Source organism: Puma concolor, chromosome A2 (genome assembly GCF_028749965.1).
Source record: "Puma concolor isolate L17-30 chromosome A2, mPumCon1.1.hap2, whole genome shotgun sequence".
NCBI classification, from domain to species: Eukaryota; Metazoa; Chordata; class Mammalia; order Carnivora; family Felidae; genus Puma; species Puma concolor.
The window spans coordinates 114,929,800-114,955,284 of NC_141668.1; the positions used below are offsets into that span (position 1 = coordinate 114,929,800).

General features: G+C 54.8%; 1 protein-coding gene across 1 annotated transcript; it reads left to right on the forward strand.

The window, feature by feature from the left end:
* The first annotated feature begins 30 nt into the window (after positions 1 to 30).
* On the forward strand, positions 31 to 22,759 carry HDAC11 (histone deacetylase 11). Its single transcript, XM_086697322.1, has 10 exons — positions 31 to 180; positions 1,129 to 1,277; positions 3,467 to 3,567; positions 14,346 to 14,462; positions 15,724 to 15,766; positions 17,513 to 17,589; positions 18,630 to 18,692; positions 19,697 to 19,793; positions 20,687 to 20,865; positions 21,034 to 22,759. Coding segments are annotated over exons 1-10 (1,044 nt in total). The 5' UTR covers positions 31 to 178; the 3' UTR covers positions 21,250 to 22,759.
* The last annotated feature ends 2,726 nt before the right edge of the window (positions 22,760 to 25,485 follow it).

The window sequence follows — 25,485 nt, forward strand, 5'->3', positions numbered from 1 at the left end:
CTGCGGGACTCCATCGCTCTGTGACGCAGGCGCGGGCCCGAGCGGGGCGGAGTCGAGCCTGCCGGAGCTCCGCCCCCAGCGGAGGAGGCCGAGGCCGGGGGCGTGTCCGGGGCGGGGCCGTGCCCTGCCCCGCCCGGTCGCCGAGCAGTGGCCAGCGCAGGGAGGGCCCGGCCCCGGGATGTGAGTGAGGCAGGGGTGGGGGCGCGGGGTGGGGCGCCAACCCAAGACCCCGGGGTTCCCAGGGGTCCCCGTGGGCGGGAGCGCGAGTGCGCGGGCTACCCGGCGGGCCGCCAGGTGCGTGCCCAGGTATGGCGGGCGAGGGGGCGCTCGGGTCGGGTGCGCCCAGGCCGGCCTCGCGCCACTTCTCTGCGGTCCGAGGGACCGGTGAGGGTCGCGGGGCTCCGACCCGGGCGGGGCCCAGCGACAGGCGCGGGTCTGACGTCTGCTCTATCCCAGGCTCCACCGGCTGTGCGGAGGCCTCCCGCAGTGGCAACAGCTGGCGCCGGGTTTCTGGTCCCTGTGCGGAGGTGTAATGGGGGGGAGGGGGGTCAGCTGAGCGGCTAGGCTGAGGTGATCTCCATTCCTGGCTGCGGGTTGGGCCTCAGTCTGCGTGAACCCCGACCTGCTGTTTCTGGGAACTGTCATCCCCACCCCCAGCTCTCAGAGATAGGGCGCTCTCTGTGCTCAGCTGTTTCGGTGCATCATCTCGCGACAGCCACATGTTTTACTTAAGGAAACTGAGGCCTAGGGCCACACAGCTTTTTAGGATAATTGTAATAATGTGGAGGGGACGTGCCGAGGCCTGGCAGCCAGATACACCTGGGTGCACAGCCGGTGCTGCACCCACCCGCAGTGTGACCTTGGGCACGCCTGGTTCCCCCTCCGAGCCTCTGTTGGGACCGGTGGCGCCTACCTCCCAGGGCTCCGGTGAGGTTTGGGTTGGACAGTGCAGGGAGAGAGCCAATGCTCAGTGAGGAGCTGCTCTCATGACCGTCGTTGCTGTTGCTAAGAGGCCCTTTTCCTGCGGCTGTGGAGCTGTGTGGTCAAAGTCAGCCGGCAGCAAGGAGGAGGCTGCTTTCCACACTGAGACTGCCCCTGTCTCTGTGTCTGTCCCTGTGCACACGGAAGGCCACACACAACTCAGCTGTACCAGCATGTGCCGGAGACACGCTGGCCCATCGTGTATTCACCACGCTACAACATAACCTTCATGGGCCTGGAGAAACTGCACCCCTTTGATGCGGGAAAATGGGGCAAGGTGATCAGCTTCCTGAAAGGTATGGAAGGCCCTATCAGACCCTACAGCTGCTTCTTCCAACCCACCCCTCTCTCCCGGCCCCTCCCTGTGTCTTCCCTGACACAAGCCGCAGCCTCCCACCTCCACTCTCAGCCCTCAGACTGCCTTCCACTCATGCGGGCAGAGTCTTTTCAGTACAGGCGTCTGAGCATGGTATGTCCCTGCCTCAGACCTTCACTGCTCCCCATCACTGTGGGCTTAAGTCCTGTCCCTGTCCGTGGAGGCCCACCAGGAAGGTGAAGTTTAAAGCAAAATCCAGTGTCTGTTCCCTATAAGCTCCGAGAGTCCAGAACTAGAGAGCCTTTGCTCCAAACCCTGCTGATTGCAGATGGAGGAAATTGGAGCCCAGAAAGGTTAGGAAACATGCCCAAAGTCACACAGCTACCAAGTAGCAGAGGGGGGTCTGGAACCCAGAGCTTCAGGCTCGCACCTGTCACAGCTCATTCCACTGAGCAAGGTGGTGCTCCGGATTGTGCTTTCTACTTCGGTTTGTAATCCAGGGGTCTGGTTTAGGTGCGAAATTCAGGCATCACAGCAGGCTAGTGCGAGAATATTCTCCCTTTTCCCTGCATTAGGGGTTCCTCAGTTAACAGAAGTAGGGAACATTACCTGGCATAGCACGAGGCATTGTGGACCTTTAAATCACACAATCCTGATCATGCCATGGAGACAGTTTCGCTTTGGGGCTAGCCTGTCTTTAACACCTAAGCGCATCTCCCTTTTTAACAAATCTAGAGCGAGCCACACTGTTGCAGAAAATAGAATCAAATTTCAGATTAATAGCAGTTTGTTTGTATCGCATATGTTTTCTATTTTTGGCTTTTCTATTTATGGCAATTGGTTTGGATTTTCCATTTGCAATAGTAACCAGAGTGAGCATTCAAAGAAAACTATTAAGTAGAAGAAGGACAAGTGGTGTGCCAGGATGGTGAGAATACGCGGGGCCAGCCTGTTGGTCATCTTGCTTCCCTGACTGTGGTCCTTCGTGCGCTGTTTCCAGCAGACTCAGCCTGAGTCACTGCCCCCATTGCCCTTTCTTGGGATCCTGCGTTACCCAGTAGCTCAACATAGGATTCCTTGTCTCCCTCATCTCTGAGCTGACAGTCCTCCTGAGTTCCCTGCTTCCTCCTCGGAGGATGTGGGTGGAAAGGAGGCAGGGGCCACATGGCGCCGCCAGGAAAAGAGCTGGCCCTTTGCCTGAAGGCAGTGGGGAGACTTGGAATGTTGTTGGGGGGAGGGGCGATGGAGAAGGCCTTCTGTATGTGGAGCTCTGTGCAGGAAACGTATGGGATCATTTGCTTTCTAAGGGTTACACATTAAAACAGTTTCTTGGGATTCTGACCTTGTCCCTTTGATTCCCTAGAACCCAGAGCATCATGGTCCTATTCTCACTGTGCCCCAGACCACTTCCTGTTTCTTCTTTGGCGAAACAGAGCAAATCTTGTCTGGTGGATGTGAGGGGTGATAAAATACTGCAGTGTTTCCCCAACATCAGTTATTTGCAAACCACTCTGGGGACCTTGCCGTTTCCTCATACCACCTGCTCCGTTATTTACTTCATTTTTTTTTTTTTTATTGACTCAGCCTCTGCTTAAAAAAAAACTTAAGTAAACTTGTTTTAAAAGGAAACATTATATCATCCAAATGGGAAAAGCCAGTTTCACTGGCCATAAATAGAAGGTCGTGGTAAAAAAAAAATAAATGCAGGAAAGCTGTGATTCACTTCAGGGTGCTGCAGTCTGTGAGGTCGCTGCTTTTTGGGTTAAGAAGGGAGATGAGCAAGGGTTAGGCAGGCCTGAAAGACCACACCACCCTGGGCCTCCCGTGACATCACTAGAAGGTGGAGAGGGAGAACTGATAAGGCTTTTTCTCATTTTGAGTCAGCCTTATCGACCCATGTGCCACCTCCTGTGAAAGCTGTCCAGCTCACCTCTCAGCTGTTGGTGGCTTGGGAAACCCAAGGATCGCCTCATGCCCAATGCCTAATGCCCTCTGGCCATTGTCCACACTGGCCTGGGAGGCGACCTGTTTTCAAAAGCCAACCGTTTCCCACCTCCTCTGGGGCAGGGCTAGCAGAGGCTAAGCCTGCAGCCTGTTCCGAGGGGTGGTCTGGAGCCGGGTCGGCCATGAGGCCATCAGGGAAGCAGGGTGCCCACTTTGTGGTTTCAGAAGAGAAACTTCTGTCAGATGGCATGCTGGTGGAGGCACGGGAGGCTTCGGACGAGGATCTGCTGGTGGTGCACACGAGACGCTATCTCAACGAGCTCAAGGTACAGGGTCTGGGGCCTGGGGAGGGCTGCTGACCAGGAGGGGTGGTCAGAGCAGGGGCAGCTCGGTCTGGGGAAGCACAGCCCCAAGGGGCTCCATTCCTGCCCCTCATGCAGGGGGATCATGTGAGTTTGTGGTCCCCAAGAGAAGGAGAGAGGTGTCAAAAAGGCAGATACCAGGGATGGGTTAGGCTGCTCCAGGGGGTAGTGAGCTCCCCATCCCTGGGGGTATGAAAGCAAGGACGACCACTTGGCGGAGTTTGCACCTTCATAGAGCTTCTACATTAGTGCCTTTCAATCTGTGTTCTATGAACAGGCCTTGGAGACCCTTGCTGACATGCTGGGTGAGGGGACGCCAGCCCCTTGTCCTTATCCAACCAAAGCTGTCCCACATAGGTCTATTTTTATATCGGGCTGACGTTTGAGGTTCTTTTCTAAGAGCTTCTGCTGCTAAAGACTTGTTGAAAACTGTTGGGCCAAAAACTAGTGTGAAACTCCCCAGGTCTGAGCAAGGGATATACACAAGTGGCCAGGCAGGTGGTAGTGGTGGTGTATGGGGCAAACTGGGGGGCTCCTGCCCCTTCCCAAGTGGGTGGCTGCCTCTCAGCTGCCCTGGGGGCCCCACGTGGCCAGAAGGCCTGGCTTTCAAAGAAAAGTGAGAAATTCAGATTAAGTGGCAGTCCCTGGTTTCTTAATGCGGCAGCTCAGTTCAACATTTGTAAATCCTACCCGCAGACCAAACTGGGCCTCCAGGCTGCCTGCTTGTGACTTTTTTCCAGAGGAGCTCGTGAAGCTGTCATCAGTGCTGAGGTTCTGAGGCCTCTGCGTGGGGAGCTCGTCTAGAGGGGAAGCGAGGCTGGGGAGGTGCGTCAGAACCTGGTGCTGCCAGCCTGCCCTGGTGGGGGCATGGTCGGGGATGCCACAGGTCCTCTGCCAACAGTGTGGGAGCCCAGAGCCCCGACCCCCACCTTGTCTTAGACTCAGTGCCACAGCACATGCCAGAGGTCACCAGGCCCCTCCCCTCTATAGGTGGAAAAGCCTAGGCCCTGCTCAAGGTCACCCAGGAGGTCCAGCAGCCCTCAGGGAGACCCCAAGCAGGGCATCCAGAAGCCAGTCTGTCTTCCTGGTTCCTGGTCACAGCTGCTACCCGCCCTCCTCCCCCACTCTGGCCGGAGCTGTGAGAATTCTAGATGAAGCCGTGACAGTGTCAGCTCATGAAAGATTACCAGGAAGAGGTTGCAACCTGGCTCCTGGGAGAGAGAGGTGTGCGAGGCCTTGGCAGGAAGCCCAGTCCTTGGCTGCCCTGGTTTCCTGGGGCCTGGACATGCGTGGTCACAGTCCATAGCCCAGGAGCTGGGCCAGGAGGACATGCCTTCCAGAGTCCAGAGGGTGAGGGTGGGGAACAGGGACCGATGGCGACGGGTCCGGGCAGGGAGAGACCAGAACAGAGTGGGACCAGGGTGGATTGAATGTGAATGTGCCAGAATAAGGCTGAGGGGGAGGGGGGGCTAGGCTCCAGGATGCCACCTTCTTGAGGAGCCTTCAGGGGAACTGTGCAGGGCTGACTGTGTCCCTGGCCTTGGGCCCCCAAAAGCCTAAAGGCAGCTTACTATGTGATAGGTAATAAAAAAAAGTATTAACAGGTTGAGACCTGAGTAGGCAATTGAGGTCAAGGGCAGCAGGAGCATTCAGACATGCCAACTGAAAGGATTAACCAAGATGCTATGGTTGAGCTTATATATTTGGCTTGGAGCTCCCTGGCAGCAAGAGCAAAAAGAGAAACAGGCTGATTTCCATCACACCTACTAAGGTGAAGCATTCAGTCATTCAACACATCTATACCAAATACTGACTGTGTACTGGGTACAAAATGAAGAATAAGCAAGTTTCTCTGCTCCCATGGATTTGCATTTTTGTTGTGGAAGACTGGAAATAAAGAAGTAACGACCCGAGAGGATTTCACAGAGTACCAAGGGCTGTGAAGGGAAAAAAAATAGAGGGTAACTTAAGTGGAGGGTGGAGGGTGACTGGGTGGTCGGGGAGGGCTTCACAGAGGTGAGGTTTGAGCTGAGACAAAAGAATGAAGAGCGTGTGGAGCTTTGAAGGAAGAATGTTCCAGAACCACATACCTACAGGGGGAGGGGACTCTGCCTCCTAGAGGGAAGAAGGATGCTCAAGGGAATAAAAAGCTGAGGTGGCACAAGATGTGGTCAGGGAGGCCAGCAGCACCAGGCCACGCTGCGTCTTACAAGCCGTGGGCGGAGTTTGGATTTTGTTCCAGATACCATGGGAGAGCCACATGGTATGATGTGCCCTTGATGCTCAGGCAGGAACCACCATGCCCATTTTGGCACTTAGGGGCTGCAGCTCAGGAGCATTCCCCTTGCCTCTATTCATCCTCATCCCCTTCCCCTCTCCCCCCAGCTCTCTGCAATGTTCCTTTTCTTTTTTTTTCTCTGCTGCGGGCATCTGGAACAGTGCCCTGGAGAGTTCCTGCTGGTTTCCTCAGCTGTTCTGTGTGCACTGTGGGAGGTCACCCTCTCCCCTGTGCTGTCTCACCCATGTTCCAGGGCTCACGCCTGGCCCTGGCCTGGTGTGGCCTTCGATGCTTAGTCATCCAGGCATTGAAGGGGATACAGTACCTGATGTTTGCCAGGTGATGGCCATTCAGGGAAAGAAATGTGTATTGAGCGCCTACGGTGCGAAAGGCCCAGAGTTTGCCCCACTGAAGGTGCTGGTTGGGTTGGGCCAGGGCCAGGCTCCTGCCTTCTGCTAACCCCAGTGACAGTTTGCCTGGGGTGTGGGGTGGCATGACACGGATGTGACATCTCGTCCTTGTGCACCCCGAGCTAGGCAGCGCTCGGGATACCTTTACACGGCAAGTGTTTTGTTTTGTTTTGTTTTTTAATCCGGCAACTGTTTAATGAGCGCCGTGCTCTGTTCCAGGGGAGGTAGGATAGAACAAAAGAGATGGAGTCCCTCTCCTTATGGAGCTGACATCTGGGGGAGTCAGCCAATAGACACGATAATCAAGGCAATGATCTGGTGTGTCGGAAGGCACTCAGTGCCATGGATGAAAGTGTAGCGGGAAAGGGGGAGTAGGGGCTGCAGTTTGAAATAAGGAGGTCAAGGAGGGACTTACTGACATGTGATCATGGACTGAGGGCAGTGAGGGAGTGCATTCCAAGTATAAGGATTAGCAAGTGCAAAAGCCCTGAGGCAGGAGTATCTGCAGTGTGTTCCAGTATTGCCACTGGATCGGAGGGAACGGGAGGGAGACTGGCAAGAGATGGTGTCAGAAAATGACCAGGGGCCAGACCACACAGGGGCCTTTTGTGCCACTGCTGTTTGCTCTGAGGGAGGTGGGAGCCAAGGAGTGTGTTAAGCCGAGGGATGTGGTCTGATCTAGGGTTTAGCAGGATTGCTTGGCCGCTGTGATGAGAAGAGGCTGTCAAGACAAAAGCAGGAAGATCAGTGAGGAAGGAGGTCGTCGCAGTAATCTGGTGAGAGATCCGGGCTCTCAGACGAGGCTGGAAACAGCGGCTGTGGATTTTGGGGGAGTGGTAGGAGTTGGAGTTTGCAAAGAAGAGGAAACAGTAGAATTTTCTGCGGTTCAGACTGGGTATGCGGCATGCGAGAGAGAGAGAAGCCAAGCTCACCTGAGCCTCAGGAAGTCCAGACACCTCTTGGGCCTGGTCACCGACCTCCCAGCACTCGGAGTCCTGTCTGGGAGGGAGACAGACCCTCGCACCAGAACACCAGGGGGCTAAAGGCTTAGAGAGTCTCTGGGGAACTGGGCCCCCTCCTCAGGCCTCTGATTTCTCTCTCTCACTTCTCTCTTCTTCCCCGAGGGGGCTCTTGTCTCCTTTTCTTGTTAACTATAGTAACATTCAGATAGCATAGCCAGTAGCCATCCTAAAGTGTAAACATCGGTGGCATTTGTTACATTGACAATGTGGTGCGACCATTGCTGTTTAGTTCCAAAATATTTTCGTCGCTCCGACGGGAAACTGGTACCCACAAAGCCGCCGCTCCCATTCCCCTTCTCCCGGGCCCCTGGCGACCACCAGCCTGTGTTCTAGCTCTCTGCACTTGCCTTTTCTGGAGGCCTCACATGCGTGGAGTCACACAGCACGTGACCTTTGGCGTGAGGCTTCTATCAGCAAGCACAAGCGTAGCGTTTTCAAGAATGATCCATCCCATGGCGTGAGTCTGCGCTTCATTCCTCATTGCGGCTGAATAATATTCCATTGTGTGGATAGACATTTTGTTTATCCGTTTCTCAGTTGATGGGCATTTGGGCTGCTTCCAGCTTTTAGCCTTTTGTTGCTATGAACACGCATGTACAAGTCCATATCTGAGTCCCTGTACTCAAGTTATTTAGGTTATATGCTAGGGGCGGAATTGCTGGTCACAGGGTAACCAAGGGGCGAGCAAAATGACCCCCACAGCAACTGCACGTTTTACATTCCTAACAACTGTGCACAAAGGTTCCGATATCTCTACATTCTCACCCACGCTTGTTATTTTATGGTTTTTGTTTGTTTGGTTGGTTGGTTGGCTGCGGCGACCTTAGTGGGTATGGAGCGGTATCTCATTGTGGCTGTAACGTGCATTTCCCTGTCGGTCAATAGCACTGAGCATCTTTTCAGCCACTTGGTGGACATTTATATCGCCTCTTTGAGGACGTGTCTGCTCAAGTCACAGGCCCAATTAAAACATTTGGTTATGGAGTCTTAAGAGTTCTTTGTATGTCTGGATGTTATGTGATTTGCCAATAATATTTTCTCCCATTCTATAGGTTGTATTTTCGCTCTCTTGCTGGTGTCCTTGGATGCATAAAAGTTTTGAATGTCACTAAATCTCAACTTATCTTTTTCATCTTTTGTTGCTTGTGTGTTTGGTGTCACATCTAAGAATCCATTGCCAAATCCAAGGTCATGAAGATTGACCCCGATGTTTTCTTCTAAGAGTTTTAGCTTGTATTTAGGTCTTTGGCCCATTTTGACTTAATTCTTATATATGGTGTGAGGTAAGGGCCCAACCTCAATCTGCTGCATGTGGTCTCCAGTTTTCCCAGCACCATTTGCTAAAGACACAACACTTTCCCCATTGACTAGTCTTGGTACCCTTGTAGAGAATTAGTTGGCCATAGATGTATGGATTTACTTCTGGACTCTCCGTTCTATTCAGTTGATGTATATGTCTCTCTTATGCCACTGCCATATTGTTTTGATCACTGAAGCTTTGTAGTAAGTTTTGAAATTGGAAATTGCGTGTTCTCTAAGTCTGTTCTTTTTCAAGGTTTTTCAGCTATTTGAGGTGTCTTGAGATTCCATATAAATTATAGGATCAGCTTCTCTATTTCTGCAAAAGAGGCCATCAGGATTTTGATAGGGATTGTGTTGACTCTGTAGAGGAATCCGGAAAGTATTGCCATCTTTACAATATTAGGTCTTGAACCCATGAACACAGGTTATTTTTTCATTTGTTTAGATTCTTAAGTTCTTTCAGCAGTGTTTTGTAGTGTTTAGTATACCGGTCTTGCACCTCCTTGGTTAAATTTATTCCCAAGTATTCTATTATTTCCATTGTTATTTTAAATGGAATTACTTTTTAAATTTCCTTTATGGATTATTTGTTGCTAAGGTATAGAAATACAACTGATTTTTGTGTGTTGATCTTGGATCCTGCAACTTTGCTGGATAAGTTCTTCAGTTTAATAGGTGTGTGTGTGTGTGTGTGTGTGTGTGTGTGTGTGTGTGTGTGTATTCTTTAGGATTCTCTGCAGCTAACATTATGCCATCTGTGAATAGAGATTAGTTTTACTTCTTCCTTTACAGTTTGGAGACCTGTTATTTCTTTCCTAATTGCTCTGGCTGGAACTTCCAGTGTGAGGTTGAATAGAAGGGGCAAAAGTGGGTATCCCTCTCTTGTTCCCGATCTTAGGCTGAAGGTTTCCAGTTTTTTAGCACTGTGTATGGTGATAGCTATGTGATTGTGTGTGTGTGTGTGTTTGCATGTGCACGTGTGGATAAATGCCCTCTGCCAGTGTGGCAGAGTTCCCTTCTGTTTCTAGTTTGTTGATGGACTTTATCGTGAAAGGGTGTTGGATTTTGTCAAAGGCTCCTTCTTCATCAACTGAGATGATGGTGTGGATTTTTTTCCTTTCTCTCCTTTTTTTTTTTTTTTTTTTTTTAAATTTTTTTTTTCAACGTTTTTTATTTATTTTTGGGACAGAGAGAGACAGAGCATGAACGGGGGAGGGGCAGAGAGAGAGGGAGACACAGAATCGGAATCAGGCTCCAGGCTCTGAGCCATCAGCCCAGAGCCTGACGCGGGGCTCGAACTCACGGACCGCGAGATCGTGACCCGGCTGAAGTCGGACGCCTAACCGACTGCGCCACCCAGGCGCCCCTCTCTCCTTTTGCTCCCACTTCCACTGGTGGAAAGTTCTGACCCAAACCAAGCAGTTGGGGCCTCCACATGGGGTTGCAGCCAGTCTCTACTGGGGAAGCTCGCAGGCCAGGCCTTTTGGTGGGCAGTGGGCATTAGGCTGGGGTGGTAAAACCTCCTCTGTTTATGTCCATTCATTCATTCATTCATTCATTCATTCATTCAGCACTATGGGCTCAAGTTCGCTAGAGCAGTGGTTCTGCAACTTGCTTAAGCATTGGAATCCACTGGAAGGCTTGTCGTGATGCAGATCACTGGTCCCTACTCCCAGAGTTTTGGATTCGGGAGGTCTGGAGAGGAGACTGAGACTCTGTGTTTCTGACAAGTTCTCAAATGCTGGTGTTGCTGGTTTGGGAACTACACTTGGAGAAGCACAGCCCTAGAAGCAGAGCCTGTGGTGGGGATGGAGGTGCAAGGGATTCCCTGAGGGCAAGCCTCGGGTGACACCTGTAAGGGGGGGGAGGGGAAGCAGCTGGGCACACGTATGGCCTCACCTGACCCCAGGAGGGCTCTGCATTTGTGCTGTCTTGGGAGCAGAGGGCCAGACTGTCCTAGCCCCTTATCAGCTAGTCATCCAGCTCTCCTGGGCGGTGCAGGGTGCAGGGGAGGTGGCCTCCTCCAGGGAGTGTGTAGGCAGGGAGGAGTCTGGGCAAGGGTGGGCGGCATGCGCTCTAAGCACCTGCTGTGTGCAGGCTTCACTCTCAGCATCATCTGTATAGCAGGAATGAGAATGAGTGTGTGCTTACACTCCTGGCTGTGGCATCCTTCTGGAACAGACAGATAACCACTGAGACATATTGTAACGCCAGGTAGAGACAGGTGCTGTGCAGAAAGATGAGGCAAGGGCAGGGGTCGGGGTGGAGCCGGGGGGGGGTCTTCAGATGGGGAGTTGAGGACAGGCCTGGCAGATTGGTCTAAGGCCCCGTTTTAGGCCTGGTGGGGAGGGGTCCCTGTTTCATAGATGAGGAGACGAGACAGAAGTAAGGGTTGTGTCCAAATTGACACAGCAGTGGCAAAGCCCAGAGTCGGACCAGTTTTTACTCTGAGGAGGACTTCTGAGTCCTGTCCCCACCCTACTCCCATCTAGCCCATCCCTCAATGCCCTTGCCTGGGGCCAGGCTCTCAGAGGGCCTGATCTGGGTGCCCTCATCCCAGCCTGCTGCCCTGCACGCCCCTGTGTAGAACCTCCCCGCCCACCCCCTCCAGGGCCCAGCCACCAGCCTGCCCCTCCCACCCCGTCTATTTTTCACCCTGGCCACTGGTGGTTTTTCTGGAGCAGCTCCGTCCAATAGAACTTTTTGCCACGGTGCACATGTTCTGGAATGGCCCCGGCCAGTAGCCCCTAGGCACACGTGCCTATCGAGCAGTTGAACTATGGCCAGTGAGACTGAGGAACGAAATTCTATTTTCTTGATTGAAGTAACAAAATTCTAATAAAAAATTTTTCACTTAAAATTATACCCAAGTAGCCACGTGTGGCTGGTGGCCGCTGGATGGGACAGCACGAGTCTAGCTCATCAGTAGGCAGCACCACTGCCTTGCACAGAGGCCACGGCTGGGCCCGGGAGAGGGCTGAGCCGTTTGGCACCATCTCTCACTGCCGGAAGTGGAGAAACGTTGGCAGACGTGACTCTTCCCCTAAGGGGACTGGTCCCCTTGGCTACATCCCAGACGCTCTTCTGGTGACTTTATACCCGGCCCGTGGAAGATTCATTCCCTAGTGTGTCCCACGTGATTGCAGCTTTCCAAAGGTCAGCAGGCGTTGTGTAAAAAGTAAGGCAGGCCGGCAGAGGTTTGTGGCCAGAAAACTCGGGCAGCGGATAGGATTCTGTACGGCAAAATTTCGAGCCCTTTACATGTTTCCCATGTGAGTTTCCAAGAGGTGGACAACATAAGCAGTGTTTCCCAGAGTCATTTGATGTGGAACCCTTTCCTGATAGCGCGCTGGGCTAGGCAGTTGCTGCGGAACATACTTTAAAACATGCCCCCTTCGTGGTTTTGTGTCTATATGGGACCCCTCAGGAGGCTGGGATAAGCTTTCGTTTTCTTCCAATCCTTATTCCCTGCTAGCTTGCTGAGGGAGAGAGGGAGGCAGTGACTTAACATGTTCCTTCAGTGGCTGAGTTGTTGTTTTCACTGTTTATTCATAGAAAACTGTGGTTCTGGGGCTCCTGGCTGGCTAGGTCTGTAGAGCATGCAACTGTTAATCTCAGGGTCATGGGTTCAAGCCCCACGTTGTGCATGGAGCCTAATAAAAAATTTAAAAAAAGGAAGAAAACCATGGTTCCATGCCTCCCATAGGCCAAGCCTGTGTTGGGCAGTGGGATTGGTGTGAGGAACAGTCAGAGCTGGCCACCTTCCCTTCTCTGGGTCTGTCCCCCACCACACACGCACATGGACAGGTCTTGGAGCATTCCAGCCTTCCTGGCTGGTCTCAGCTCTAGCACCCATACCACCTCCCAGGCCCTGTGATGCCTCCATGGTGCAGCTGGGAGGCCGGGGGTTGAGGAAGGCTGGAGGGGCACCTCCCTTTTCAGACTGCAAGTGGTCTGTGGGCCATACGCCACGTTCACCAGCTCCTTCACTTGAGTGAGGGCTTCCCCAGCCTACAACTGTCCTCAGCCTTGGTGGCCTGGGTGGGGGCTGGGGGTGGCCACACAGGTATTCAGTGCAGTTCAGGCAGCCTGGGTTTCCCAGCACACCCGGACCCTATGGAAGTTGACATGGGGCCTGTTCTGCCTTCTCTCCCTGGCCTCAAGTAGTGCCCCCTGGCTAAGGCGCCTGCCAGGACCTTCCCAGGCATATGCCCTTTCTGCTGTCCTACCTCATCCTTGGCCCAGCCTCTTTCCTCTCTGCTGACTCCTCGCCCTTACTGAACATGCCTCTCCTGCCCTAAATCTCCTCCCCTGGTGGGAGAACCCAGTGGCCATGCTCCCTGTTCTCAACACCTCCCTTGGCTTACTCCTTCCTGAAACTCCTCTCTGCCTGGCCTCCTGAGGGCCATACCTCTGCCCCACCCTGTCCCAGGACAGCCCTCGATTTTCACAGTGGGCTACCCTTCTGGCCCTTGCCTTCAGGGTTGGAGTCTTGGGGTTCCAACCTTGCATCCTGGACTCCTCTGTCTGCCCATCCCCTACGTGCTATCTGCTAACCTTCCCCATCTCCCCTTCTCTGGACCCTCATTATTTCTCGCTTCCTCCCTGGGGCTGCTGCTGCTTCTATTCAAGTTCTCCTAATTGGTCCTCCTGCTGCAGCCAGAATAGCTTGGGCAAGCACCATCTGATGGCTCCCTGCTGCTCTGATGAGGCTGTCTGAGAGAGAACATTCTCTGGCAGCACAGGCCCTACGGGACAGGCCTGGCCCCGCCCCAGTTGTACCCAACTTCTCGTGAGCGTGGACTCACTTCCCTTTGCCAGTAGTTGTCTTTTCACCTTGACTGTGACATCCGGGCAACTCCCATTCACCTTCAGACTCAGCTTGGAGGTCACTGCCTCCAGAAAGCTGCTGTGTTCCCACCTGGACCCAGACCATGTTCTCCATCAAAAGGCTTTGCCACATTGCATATGAGTGCCTCCCTGCTCGGCTGTGGGCTGTGTCAGAAGGACAGGAGTAGCCCCCACCTTGGAGCCTCAGTAAATATTTACAGAGTGCCCTGGGCCCCTCTGAGGCTCTGCCTGGGGTCAGAGGAGAGCAGGGAGCACGGATCCAGGTACACTCTCAGCCAGGCAGCAGATGGTTCGGGATCTGGGCCCATGGACATTTGCCCCGGGGTCTGGGAGGGTCACAGGGAAAGCTGTGTCCTAATCTTCATGCAAATGCCTTTTGGGTACCCTAGACCCTCCTGCCTCGGTAGCCAGAAATGAGGGCCTGATACGCCTTTTGAAGGGAGGACCGATTCCTAGTGGATGACGAGGTCATGTGCCGGGGAAGCGGACCTGGGCTTCCAGTGCTGGCTCTGCCATTGACTCACTGTTTGACGTTGGAAAGAAAGATCTTCCCAGCTCAGGGCCTCAGTGTCCTCCCCCTTCTGTACAGTGGGTGGGCTGGGCCAGGGCTGGGTCTGCCGCCCCTGTGACTTGGCGTCTTCTGCAGCTCTCGCTCTGGGCGCAAGAGGGCAGCCAAGGGCTTTGGAGGAATGTGGGCCAACAGCTTTAAGGCAAGGAACTGTTCTTACTGAGCCCAAAGCTGGGTCAGGGGCTCTCACTTCTTACCAAAGGAACTGCACTTGACTGGAAGTTCTCCCAGGTCACCTGGAAACTGGCAATCTGATTTCCCAGCTGTTGCCTCTGCACTCTGGGCATAACGACCTGTGTCTCCTTCCACAGTGGTCCTTTGCTGTTGCCACCATCACAGAGATCCCCCCTGTCATCTTTCTCCCCAACTTCCTTGTGCAGAGGAAGGTGCTGAAGCCCCTTCGGACCCAGACGGGAGGAACCATCATGGTAGGTGGGGATGCAGGTGGGAGGAAGGGCTGGGCTTGGGACCCCACACCTCCGGGCCTTTGCCCACTCTGGGCTCTCCATCCGGAATACTCTCCTCCCACTTTGTAGTTGAACAAAATCCTAAATAGTCCTCAAGGCACAGTAACAATGACTCTTTCTCCCAAAGCCTTTCCCACTTGGGGACATTAGAATTCCTTGTTCCTTCCCCCATGACCTCCTATGAGAGTTACCGTATTTGCTGGTGTATAAGATATATCCCCTTTCCCCAGGGGGTGTATCCTCAAGCTATGGCTATAGTGTTCTCAAGTCAAGATGGCAAAACCAAGCCCCCATGGCTTCAGTGATGGGCGATGCTCCCCTCACTGCCCATCATGGGGGTGACAGTAAAGAATACTTACAGCAAAAGTAGCTTCTTCATCCCATATGTAGTTGTCTTTAAAATTAGCCACAGGCTGCCGAGTTAATTGGAGGTAGAGAAACATTTCAGATTTAGATGTAGGATAATCTTTTTTTAAAGAATATTTCATAAATATTTGTTTTGAGAGAGAGACAGACAGAGCATGAGCAGGGGGAGGGGCAGAGAGAGAAGGAGAGAGAGCAAATCCCAGGCAGGCTCCCAGCTGTCAGTGCAGAGCCCAATGTGGGGCTCAAACTCACAAACCGCAAGATCATGGCCTGAGCTGCAATCAAGAGTCAGAGGCTTAATGCACTGAGCCACCCAGGCGCCCCCTAGGTGTGGGATGAATTCATCCAGAGCCAGATCAAGACCTATTGATCTATAGTTTTCTTTTTAGCTTTGGAAATTTTTGTTTTTTGTTTTTTGTTTTTTTTAAATATCACTGCCCACTCCCAAACCATGATTTCCTACAAGATTTTGGTATTCACCCTACCGTATTTCTGTGGGTCAAAAATTGTCTATTTTTCCACTGAAAGCCTCATCAAAATCCTTGTCAGCTCACGTGTGATCATAACTATTTAACTTTGATTTCTTCTAGTCGCCTCTCAGAATTGCAGTTCTGCGGCTTTGCAGTTCTCATACAGCAGCCAGTCTGGTACTTCCAAGACTGAGTCTGAGTCTGCTGGAGGGTGGGGGTCTCCTGAACCCTACCTCATAGATCATCCTATGTCAGAGCTCTCTGGAAATGGTGTTTATGGAATGAATGAATGAATGAATGAATGAATGAATGAATCAGTTAATCAGTGAATGAATGAGTGAGGGAATTGGTTGCCTGTGCCTCTCACCTTGTGCTTGTCTCCAAAGGCAGGGAAGCTGGCCATGGAGCGAGGCTGGGCCATCAATGTGGGTGAGTGCCCCAGCCGGTCTGGCTTGCTGGGTCCTTGGGCTGGGAGGGCCAGGAGGAACCTGAAGGCAACCACTGTGAGTTCAGATGCTCTGGTGCCTTCAGAACCACCCTGAACCTCCTTCTTAAAGTGGTCTGGGGGGGGGGGGGGCGGGGATTCGGCCATCTGGTGCCTGGGAGGGACCAACCAGTGCCTCCATCTGGTGTGGGATTCTCATCTAAAAGAGTTCTCCAGATGGCTCCCCAGCCCTGCCTTTGCATACTTCCAGTGACAAGGGGCTCACTCTGTCTGTAAAAGCCTGCGTCATCCCCTGGGCAGCCCTGCGTGGGGCTGAAACCTGCAGAATTTCAGAGTCTTTCCTGAAAAACTCCATCAGCCTCCCGGGGCCCAGGACAGCCTTCAGGGCCACGGTCACGTAATGGGCAGACAGGCCCAGGGTCAATGCCGTGTCAGGGACCCGAGGGCCAGCACTCCGGAGTCCCCTGGACTCTCCCCCAAGACTGGCTCACGGGAGGGTTACACAGACGTTTTTCCTCATCCCTTCCTTATGTGTCCCTCACTGAGGTACAGCACTTCACAGTTAGCAAACCTCTTTACTGTCTGGCCTCTCATTTGAGCTGGGCATTATCATGTCAGCCCCATCATATCGATGAAGAAATGGGTGTGGGAGAGAATCCCTGCCTTTGGCTGTGAGCTCCACAAGGCCAGGGCTCGGTCTCTTCCATCTTGGTATTGCCAGGTACTGAACATCGGATCTGACATCACCGTGATGTGACGGTCTACTGCTGAACGGATGGATGAAAGAGGCATGCCCTGTGTGTGTCTGCAGTGGGGTCCCCACGAGGGCCTCGGGAGGCCCTTCCCCTGTGGAAGATGTTATGACCTGATAGAGGTTAAGAGGCCAGGTCTTGATCCAGCCTGGGTTTGAATCTTGGTTCTGCTGTTAGTGAGCTGTGTGATCCCAGGCAGGTTGCTTGATTTTCTGTGTGCCTCAGTTTCTTCATCTGTAGAATGGAGGTAATGGCAATTGTGCCCCCACTAGGGGCTATAGGGAGGTTTCAGTGAGCTCTGTGCCTGGTTAGGAGTTCATTATTGGCTATTATCTTGTTAAGATCCGTTGACAGCCTCTTGGCATGAGAATAGGCAAATCCTTTGTAGCTGTGAGCCCTGGACCCTAACTGCTGGGTGGGGCAGTTGTTGGGCTCAATTTCAGAGGCCCCCGAAACTCAGGTTGCAGGGCAATGGGCTCTCATGGGGGAGGTTGTGGCCGGACCCTGGTGTCTAAGGCCTTCCCCATGGCCATGCGTGGCCAAGACCATCAGAAGGTGCCCTTCCTGACCATCCCTTTCTACCACCTGCAGAATCTGGGTGGTCCCAGGGTAAATGGGTCCCCCATAGCCCCACCACCCTTCCCTGGCATGGGAAATCACTTGGGGGCCGGCCTGGCTCTGCAGAGGCAAGGGACAGTTTGGGGAAAGATAAGCTCCTAGCCCTTGGGGGTTGTGACAGGCACTGTGGACTCACTCGTTGGGACAGCCTGCGAGGTTTCTTGCTCCGGGTAGGGATGGCTGTGATGGCAAAGCTACCTCCTGACCCAGGGATGGTGACGCACCTGGGTGCTCAGTTCAACTTGCCGACCTGGAGTCCTGGGAGCCTGTCCCTGGGAGCTGAGCAGGGACGGGATGTGGGGAGGATGTAGGGGCGGGGCAGTGCCTGGCCCTGACCACGCTGTGTCTGCCCTTCCGCAGGTGGAGGTTTCCACCACTGCTCCAGTGACCGGGGCGGAGGCTTCTGTGCCTACGCGGACATCACACTGGCCATCAAGGTGCGCCCGAGCGTGCGTGGGGGCTCGCCTCCAGGAGCCCTCCCTTGAATCCCCCCCCCCCAACTTGGGGTTCTCCTCCACATTACAGAGAAGGGAACTGAGTCTCAGAAGGGGAAGAAGCTGGCAGGGACTCCAAAGCAGATCTGACACTTTCTGTTTCTGTTCCCCCCCGCCCCCCCCGGGGTGGGGGAGAGAGAGAGAGAGAGAGGGAGGGAGAGACAGAGGGAGGGAGGGAGGGAGCAGGAGAGGAGCAGAGAGAGGAGACAGAGAAGTCCAAACAGGCTCCGTGCTCGATCCCACTAACCATGAGATCAAGAGTCCGATGCTTAATCGACTGAGCCACCCAGGTTTCCCTCATTTAATCCTCATGTGTGCAGATGAGGAAAACCAGGCCTGGGGAGGTAAGGTCATACGGCTGAAAGGTGCAGAGCTGGCATTGGCCGACACCTCTGCTGGATTGCAGAGCCCCCCTTAACCACCCTGTGCCTGGCCTTGTTCTGGGCATCAGGAATGGACTGACGTGGCCCCTGTTCTCTCAGGGGCCTCTGTGTTAGGGCACACAGACTAATGGTGGGAGTAAGCAGGTCAACAGACCCTGGTCATTTAGAGAGGGTGACACACAGGAGACCTTCCTGGGGGTAGGGAGGGGAAGGAGGGCTTCCCAGAGGAGGCATGAGAACTTGGCCTTGTGGGATAAGGCAGAGGGCACAGCCTTAGGGAGAGGTTTCACCTTCTTAACCCGTATATATTCCTCTAGGAATCCCGGGCTTTCTCTAAGAGCTAGCCCAACTGCCCCACTCCTAATCTCCAGCCCTTCAGGGCACAGCACATGCTGCCTCCTCCAGGGAGCCTTCCTTGACCATGCACATATGCTTCTCTTGAGCCACACAGTTCTGAGTGTGTGAGGTCTTTGCCCGGTGGCCTGATTGCCCACAAGCCTGTCAGGCCTCCCACCTGGCCCCTTGCCAATTGGGAATCCCCAAGGGGCTATGGCCTCTGGCTTGTCTGAGTCCTCACCTCCCCCTCTCCTCCCCTGGCAGTTTCTGTTTGAGCGAGTGGAGGGCATCTCCAGAGCCACCATCGTTGATCTCGATGCCCATCAGGTGAGTACCCTGTGGGGGCTGCAGTCTCATGGCCCCGCCCCCCCAGCTGATGCCCATCAGCTCTGTCCCACAGCCCCCTACTGTGGGGGGCTCCCTTCCCCCTGGGAACATTGGCAAGCCCCAAGCTGGGCCTCTGCTCCCCCCACCCTGATCTGCCTCTCCCCTCGCTGCTCATCCTCTGTGCCTCAGGCCAAAAGTGGAGGGTCGGTCTTTGTCCCTCTGCGCCACTCAGCCCAGCCAGGGCACGGGGTCCGCCTCATTGTTTCTGTCAAACCAAAGGATCCGTCCTCCCTTCTGAGTGCCCAACACACCTGGCTGATGGCTCTTCCTAAAGCCCAGGGTGGCAACACCACTCTCACGCCCTGAAGCCTGCTATGGCTCCCCAGTGCTTCCTAGTCAGTTTGGGGTGCCACCCCTGCACGGAGCTGAGGACTACTGTGGGGCTGCACCTCTGACAGATGCTCACACGCATGATTTCAGTCTTGCTCAGGTTCCGGGTTACTTCTTCCTCAGGGCTCCAAATATGGGGCTGGCTCCTCCGGTCAGACTGGGCAGGGTGTCACCTGGGCTCTTGAGGACACCTCCCCCCCCCCCACTGCTGTTGTGCCTGTGTGCCGCTGGGCACCCCGCAGTGGAGTCCTATGACACTGAGCTCCGGAACTAAGCCACACCTGCACAGCCCTTTACAGGTTCCCTTTCACGTCCCTGATCCCAGCTGATCCCACCACAGACTCCAGAGGGTGGCAGGGTTAGAACTCCTTTCTCATTCCATGGAGAGGAAACTCAGAGGGCTGGGCCCCGCTCAAGGTCATGCTAGAAGGTCATGGGGCTGCGTTTTGAGGTTGAATTCCAGCTCTGCTACTTAATAGCCATGCGATCCTTTGCCTCCAGGGACCAGCTGAGCTCCGCAGGCTCATGGGGCATTTCCTGGGGTGGGCGTGTGCAGGCTTCCTGGCCTTGCTGAGGGCCCCTGTGTGCAAGCAGCTTTTGTGTCCTCTCCACAGGGCAATGGGCATGAACGGGACTTCATGGGTGACAAGCGCGTGTACATCATGGATGTGTATAACCGCCATATCTACCCCGGGGACCGCTTCGCCAAGCGTAAGCTGCCCCCTCATCCCTCAGTCTTAAGTGCGGTCGTGCTCATATGGAGCTCTCTTCTGAGTATTCCCTACATGCTGGCCTCTGCAGAAGTCACTTCATTTGTCCTCAGCAGCCCTGGAGGTGGGGGTGTGTTCCCATTTTATAGATGAACAAACTGAGACCTAAAGAAGTCACTTGACCCACCCGAGATCACATAAACCTGTCCGGCAAACACATGCGTGGGTCCTTACATCAGGGTACCCACCAGGAGAATAAAAATAGACCCCTCCTGGGTATGCATTTGTCTGGTGGCAAATAGGGAATGACAAAAAAGAAATGAGAGGAAAAATATGAGAAGTCGAAAATACAAAATAGAAGTCGAAAACACAAAATGCATTTTCAGATGTCAAATGTAACAGTTGTGAAAATAAATGCAGGGGGGTTAAACTTACCAGCCAAAAGGCGGAGACTCTCAGATGAACTTTGAAGACACAGGGCCCCGCCCGCTTTGCAAATAGGGGACACAAGTGCAGGAAGGGCACGTTTATGCCGATGCATCTGCTCAGGGTCATTAAGCCCCAGGTGTGGCCCAGGGGTCTGGTTTCTGATTAAGGTGCTGGATTTGGGCCTGAGGGCACAGCAGGGTCCTCATTTCTGGGCAGAGGCTCCAGATGTCATCGACAGGGGTCTGGAAATCCCCAGGGCAAAGTGTTTCTTCTGCACTCCCTTCTCTCCCTTGGCCGCGCCCCCTTTGCGGCTCTTGGCGCTCTTTAGTTTCATTTGGGGCGGAATGAATGAGGGGGAGCAGTGCTGGAGTCAGACCGTGTCCGATCCTGCTGGGACACTGACTGGGCCCTCCTGAGCTCGTTGGCCTTTCTTTGCCTACGGGGCTACTCCTGTCTCTCCCTCAGAGGCCATCAGGCGGAAGGTGGAGCTGGAGTGGGGCACGGAGGACGACGAGTACCTGGATAAAGTGGAGAGGAACCTCCAGAAAGCCCTCCAGGAGCACCTGCCGGACGTGGTCGTGTACAACGCGGGCACCGACATCCTTGAGGGCGACCGCCTTGGGGGGCTGTCCATCAGCCCCCAGGTGCGTCCCCGCCCTGAGGGGGTTGCCGGGGGGGGGGGGGGGGGGGGGGGTGCCGCAGGGAAGGTGGGCGGAAGCAGCGGCAATCACAGCGGAAGCCGGAAGCCGGCTCTCCGGAAGCCGCAGAGCCCCGGCCGCCCGCCCGAGTCAGCCTCCCCCTTCCCCCCACAGGGCATCGTGAAGCGGGACGAACTGGTGTTTCGGGTGGTCCGCGGCCGCCAGGTGCCCATCCTCATGGTGACCTCGGGCGGATACCAGAAGCGCACGGCCCGCATCATTGCCGACTCCATCCTTAATTTGTACAGCCTGGGGCTCATTGGGTCTGAGTCCCCCAGAGTCTCGGCACAGAACTCGGACACCCCTCTGCTGCCTCCCGAGGTGCCCTGACCACGCCACCCTTCTGTTCTTCTGCGCGGTTCCCTGCCTGCCTCAGCCCGGCCCGCCCCTCAGCGCTTCTCCTTTTCTAACCACGGGGTGGTGGGGGCAGCTGCCAGGAGGTGCCGAGGGGCAGGGGCCCGTCCCCGACCGGGCTGGCCTTAGGGGCAGCCCCTCCGCTCTCCCCATTGGGTGTCAGAGGGTCTCCAGGCCCCTCTGTGGGCGGGGGCAGAAGGCAGGGCCTGAGTCCCAGAAGACCTCCCGTGGGGCCCCAGGTCTGACCAGGCCCTGCAGAGGCAGTTAGTTTCCTGAGGAGGGAGAAGGGCAGGTGAGGCTTTGGGGGCAGGAGTCATGTGATTTGCCCCACCCTTTCGCCCTCACCTCTGGCAGGGCATGGGGAGCCATGGGTGCCCGTGTCCATGTGGGGGGGCCTGAAAGCTGGGTGCTGCAGCGAGGCCTCTGGAGGGGGACTCTGGATTCCCAGCCAGCAGGCAGGACGCCTGGTCCTGGGTGTCCTGGATGTAAGGGGTGGCGGGGAACGGGGCTCGAGTGGCGTCTCCCCTCTGGTGTTCCCCTTCAGTAAAGCAAGTGCTGGACCTGCTTTCCTAGGGCTCCTCGGTGCTGATAAGGAGAGGAGAGGCCTGAGGAGCTCCAAATCTGTGCTTTAGTCATGGTCCTGCCTGTCAGAGATGGGCCTCAGCACTGGGGGCTTGAGGGGGCTGCCAACCCCGCTGAGGAGGGGACAGAGGAGGGTGAGGCCCAGAAGGGGACACTGGGGATGGGGACAGGTAGCCAAGCCGGGTCCTACAGGACCTGAGGCCCCAGGTGAGGACGGAGGTGCCGGTGGTCAGGCTGGAGTTCTGGGAAGGAGGGCAGACATATCCATCCTGGCCCGTGGGTTGTAATGGGTAGGACCTGGGGCAGGGCCTTAGGTGGGGCTATTGCTTCCAGTGTCCAAGGTCCCAAGTGGGCCCTGACTTCTGGTCTTTGAAAAACCCCAGACCCTGACCTTGTTCTCAGCTCTAATCTGAAGGGGACACCCTGGGCCCCCCGCAGAGAGCTGGGTGGGGAGAGCATCCACCCTTCATTACCTGAGTGTGTTCTTAGCGATCAAAGGTGGGGTGGGGAGAAAAAGTGGGCCAGCGGAGGCACATCCCGGTCCCCGGTCAACCGCACCTGGGGGACTCCCGTTCATTACCATCTGGGGGTGCTCCTGCATTTCCCCACTTTCTCCCTTACACTCCCTTGGTGCTCCCTCTGCTGGGGGACGGGAGGAAGGGCTTCAAAATCGTGAACTGTCAAAACAGCTGACCTCCTGGACTAGACCTCGAGGCACTAACCACGCCCTTGGACCCCCTCACCCGCCCCCTGCCCTTGCCGTTGGTTTCTCTGCATCTGACTCAAGGTACCTAACATCCCCTCATTTCCACCTGGGGCCTGTGACACGTGGGGGCAGGCAGTGGGCTGGCTTCATCACCGTTGAGCTTCTGTTTGTAGAGAACCATAAAGGCTCTTGATCGGACTGGCTGCTGTGTGTTCTTGAGATGGAGCATCCTTACCTCCTAAGGATTAGAGAAAGTAAAGATTTAAAATCCACATCGAACGAGGCCAGACAGGGCCTCTTTCAGAGAGAAAGTGAGAATGGGGAGAGGGGCAGAGAGAGAGAGAGAGAGAGAGAGAGAGGGAGGGAGACACGGAATCCAAAGCAGGCAATGCGGGGCTTGAACTCACGGACCGTGAGATCATGACCTGAGCCAAAGTCGGACGCTTAACCAACTGAGCCATCCAGGCGCCCCTAGTATCTGTTCTTAAGACCTGAGTTGTCTGCTTTTGGTAAGTGATACCCCAAGTTATAAAAACCCAAGGGAATGTGCCAACTTTGTGAAGTGCTGAGTCTCTAGCCGAGCACCTTGCTGACCAGGATGGGGGGGGCGGTCCTGCAGCCCAGGGTGAGAGGGGGGACAGGCTGGGGGAAGTCCAGGGTCGGACATGTGCTATAGGGAGAACTTGGGGGGCAGGAAAGCTTGGGAAAGCACTCTCTGGTGGAGCCCGCTGGGAGCAGCCCTGATGCCCGGGAGGCATGAGATTTCTGCAGGAGACTCCATCCAGAGCCTCCTGGAGATCTGGAGCATGAACATCTGGCATGGGAGGCAGGGCAGTCCCTCCCCCCCAGCACACAGGGGAGCGGGCAGACCTTGGAACCCAAGCCCACGTGGGAGCCGTCCTCTACCTGGGCCTGAATGTGGGGCCTTGGACAAGCGGCTTAGCCTGTCAGAGCCCCCTCCCTGCTCCTCCTGTAGACCCTGGTGCCATGTCTGGCCGGTGGGCTGGCTGAGGCCTGGGGAGAAGGGGTTTCATCTGCCCAAGTTATAGCTCTCTTCTCCATTGGGGCTGGTTGGGGGACACTCAGACAGGCGTTGGAACGGCAGCGCCCAGCTATGACTAAGCCACCCGCAGAATGCCCGAGGCTAGGCCAATACAGCCCTGGTGGGGGGCAGAGGCCGGAAATGAATGTACCAGCCCACTGCCTTGGGCATAAACAAAGGTGGGTGCTGGCCCAGGGCCCTTCCCTGCCTAGCAGGACTCCCAGGCAGATCTGAAGGAGACTTTTAGGACCCTCCCTGGATCCTCAGCCAAATGCTTAGCGTTTAGGGCCAAGACCTCCTGCAAGCAGCCTGTTCTTGAGTTGGTTTCATTTAGGTCAGCCAGCACTGGCTGGGGACATCCTGCTCTGGGCCCAGGGCCAGCATGGGGAGGCTCAGTGCCCTGTCCTGGGAGCGATACGGTCCCGTGATAGTTTTTGAGGCTGCAGGGTATTTTTATTTATTGATTTATTGATTTAGAGAGCAAGAGAGCACAAGTTGGGGAGGGGAACAGAGAGGGAGAGAGAGAGAATCCCAAGCAGGTTCTGCATGGAGCCCGATGCAGGACTCGAACTCACAAACAGATCATGACCTGAGCTGAAGTGGGTTGCTCAACCACTGAGCCGCCCAGGCACCCCAGAGGCTGCAGGGGATTAAAGTAGGAGCCTCCCATCCTTCACCAGCGTGGCTTGGAGTCCTGCCTCCTCCCCTTGATAGCTGGGCGACGCTTCCTCTCTGTGCCTTAGTTTATGTCTCTGTAGAATGGGGCTGATAGTACCTACCTCACAGGGTTGTCATGAGGATGAAATGAGTTTGTAAGGTGCTTAAAGCAGTGTCTGGCATGGAGTTGATCTTAAAAAGAAGCCCGTTATTTTGCCAACAAAACTGGGTTTATTTGGGAACGGCAGAACATTTCAACTTGGGACGAGCAAGCTATGGCAAAAACCATAGAGTAATCTGACCAAGGAGAGGGAACATTATTTTATGGAGAAGGGGAGGAAGTTGGGAGGGGTTGTTTTGAAGGAAGGCCCAGTTGGAGAGAAGCATGAGTTCAGACAGTTTCTCATTGGCTGAGTTGCTGGGGCAGTCAGTTTCTCGTAGGAGATGTGATGTGCATCTTTTCCTTTTGGGAGCTATAACTGAGGATTCTGTGCTGTTGGGGATTCTTCCCTTGGGACCTAATTGACCCTTCTTCCTGTAATTGGCTGCCAGTGGTGTGGTGTGAGAGCTCCCCCTTCTGGCCTCCTGGCTCCGTTTTAGCGAAGCTTTTCCTTTATTAATTTTCAGAGTAAGTCTTCTATATAGGTTAGCCGTCATCATGATCACCATTTAAAAAATGGGGATATAGAGACTCAGAGAAGTAAAGATCACAAGTCAGGCGATGGAAAAGCCAGGGAATGGATCCGTGTCCATGTGACCCCCAAACTAGTGCCCTTTTCCTATAACCAGACCTGTCGGCAGGGGTTTGGAATGAGAATATGTGGGGGGGGGCTCGTGTCCTGTAGCCCACCTGGACCTGTCAGCCCCTCCGTGGCTCACACCCTTACTAGCAATCCTGGGAGAGGCACATGTCAGCACCCCAGAGTCCAGATGAGACAAGGAACCTGGAGGGGAAAGACAGCCTCCGTGGCCCCTGGATGGTGGGGCAGGGCCAGGCCGAAGGCACTGTGGCAGCACGTGGGTAGGTGGCTGTCTGTCTGCTTTTGAGCTGGGGCCTGGAGAGATGAATGGCTTCCTTGTCCTGCCCTTGAGATACTCTTCGGCCGGAGGATGCACATTGGGCTTTCTACAGCTCGAATTTTGCAAGCAGAAAGTTAATTTTTAAAAATAAAACAGGGCAGGCAGCTGAGAAGTGCTTTCTGAACTGGTGTGTGCACAGAGCCGA

Excerpts from the sequence above, each read along its gene's own strand:
- HDAC11 (XM_086697322.1), top strand. Across the intron at positions 1,278-3,466 it reads GGTGATCAGCTTCCTGAAAG|AAGAGAAACTTCTGTCAGAT; the intron begins GTATGGAAGGCC and ends TTGTGGTTTCAG. Across the intron at positions 15,767-17,512 it reads AGGCTGGGCCATCAATGTGG|GTGGAGGTTTCCACCACTGC; the intron begins GTGAGTGCCCCA and ends GCCCTTCCGCAG.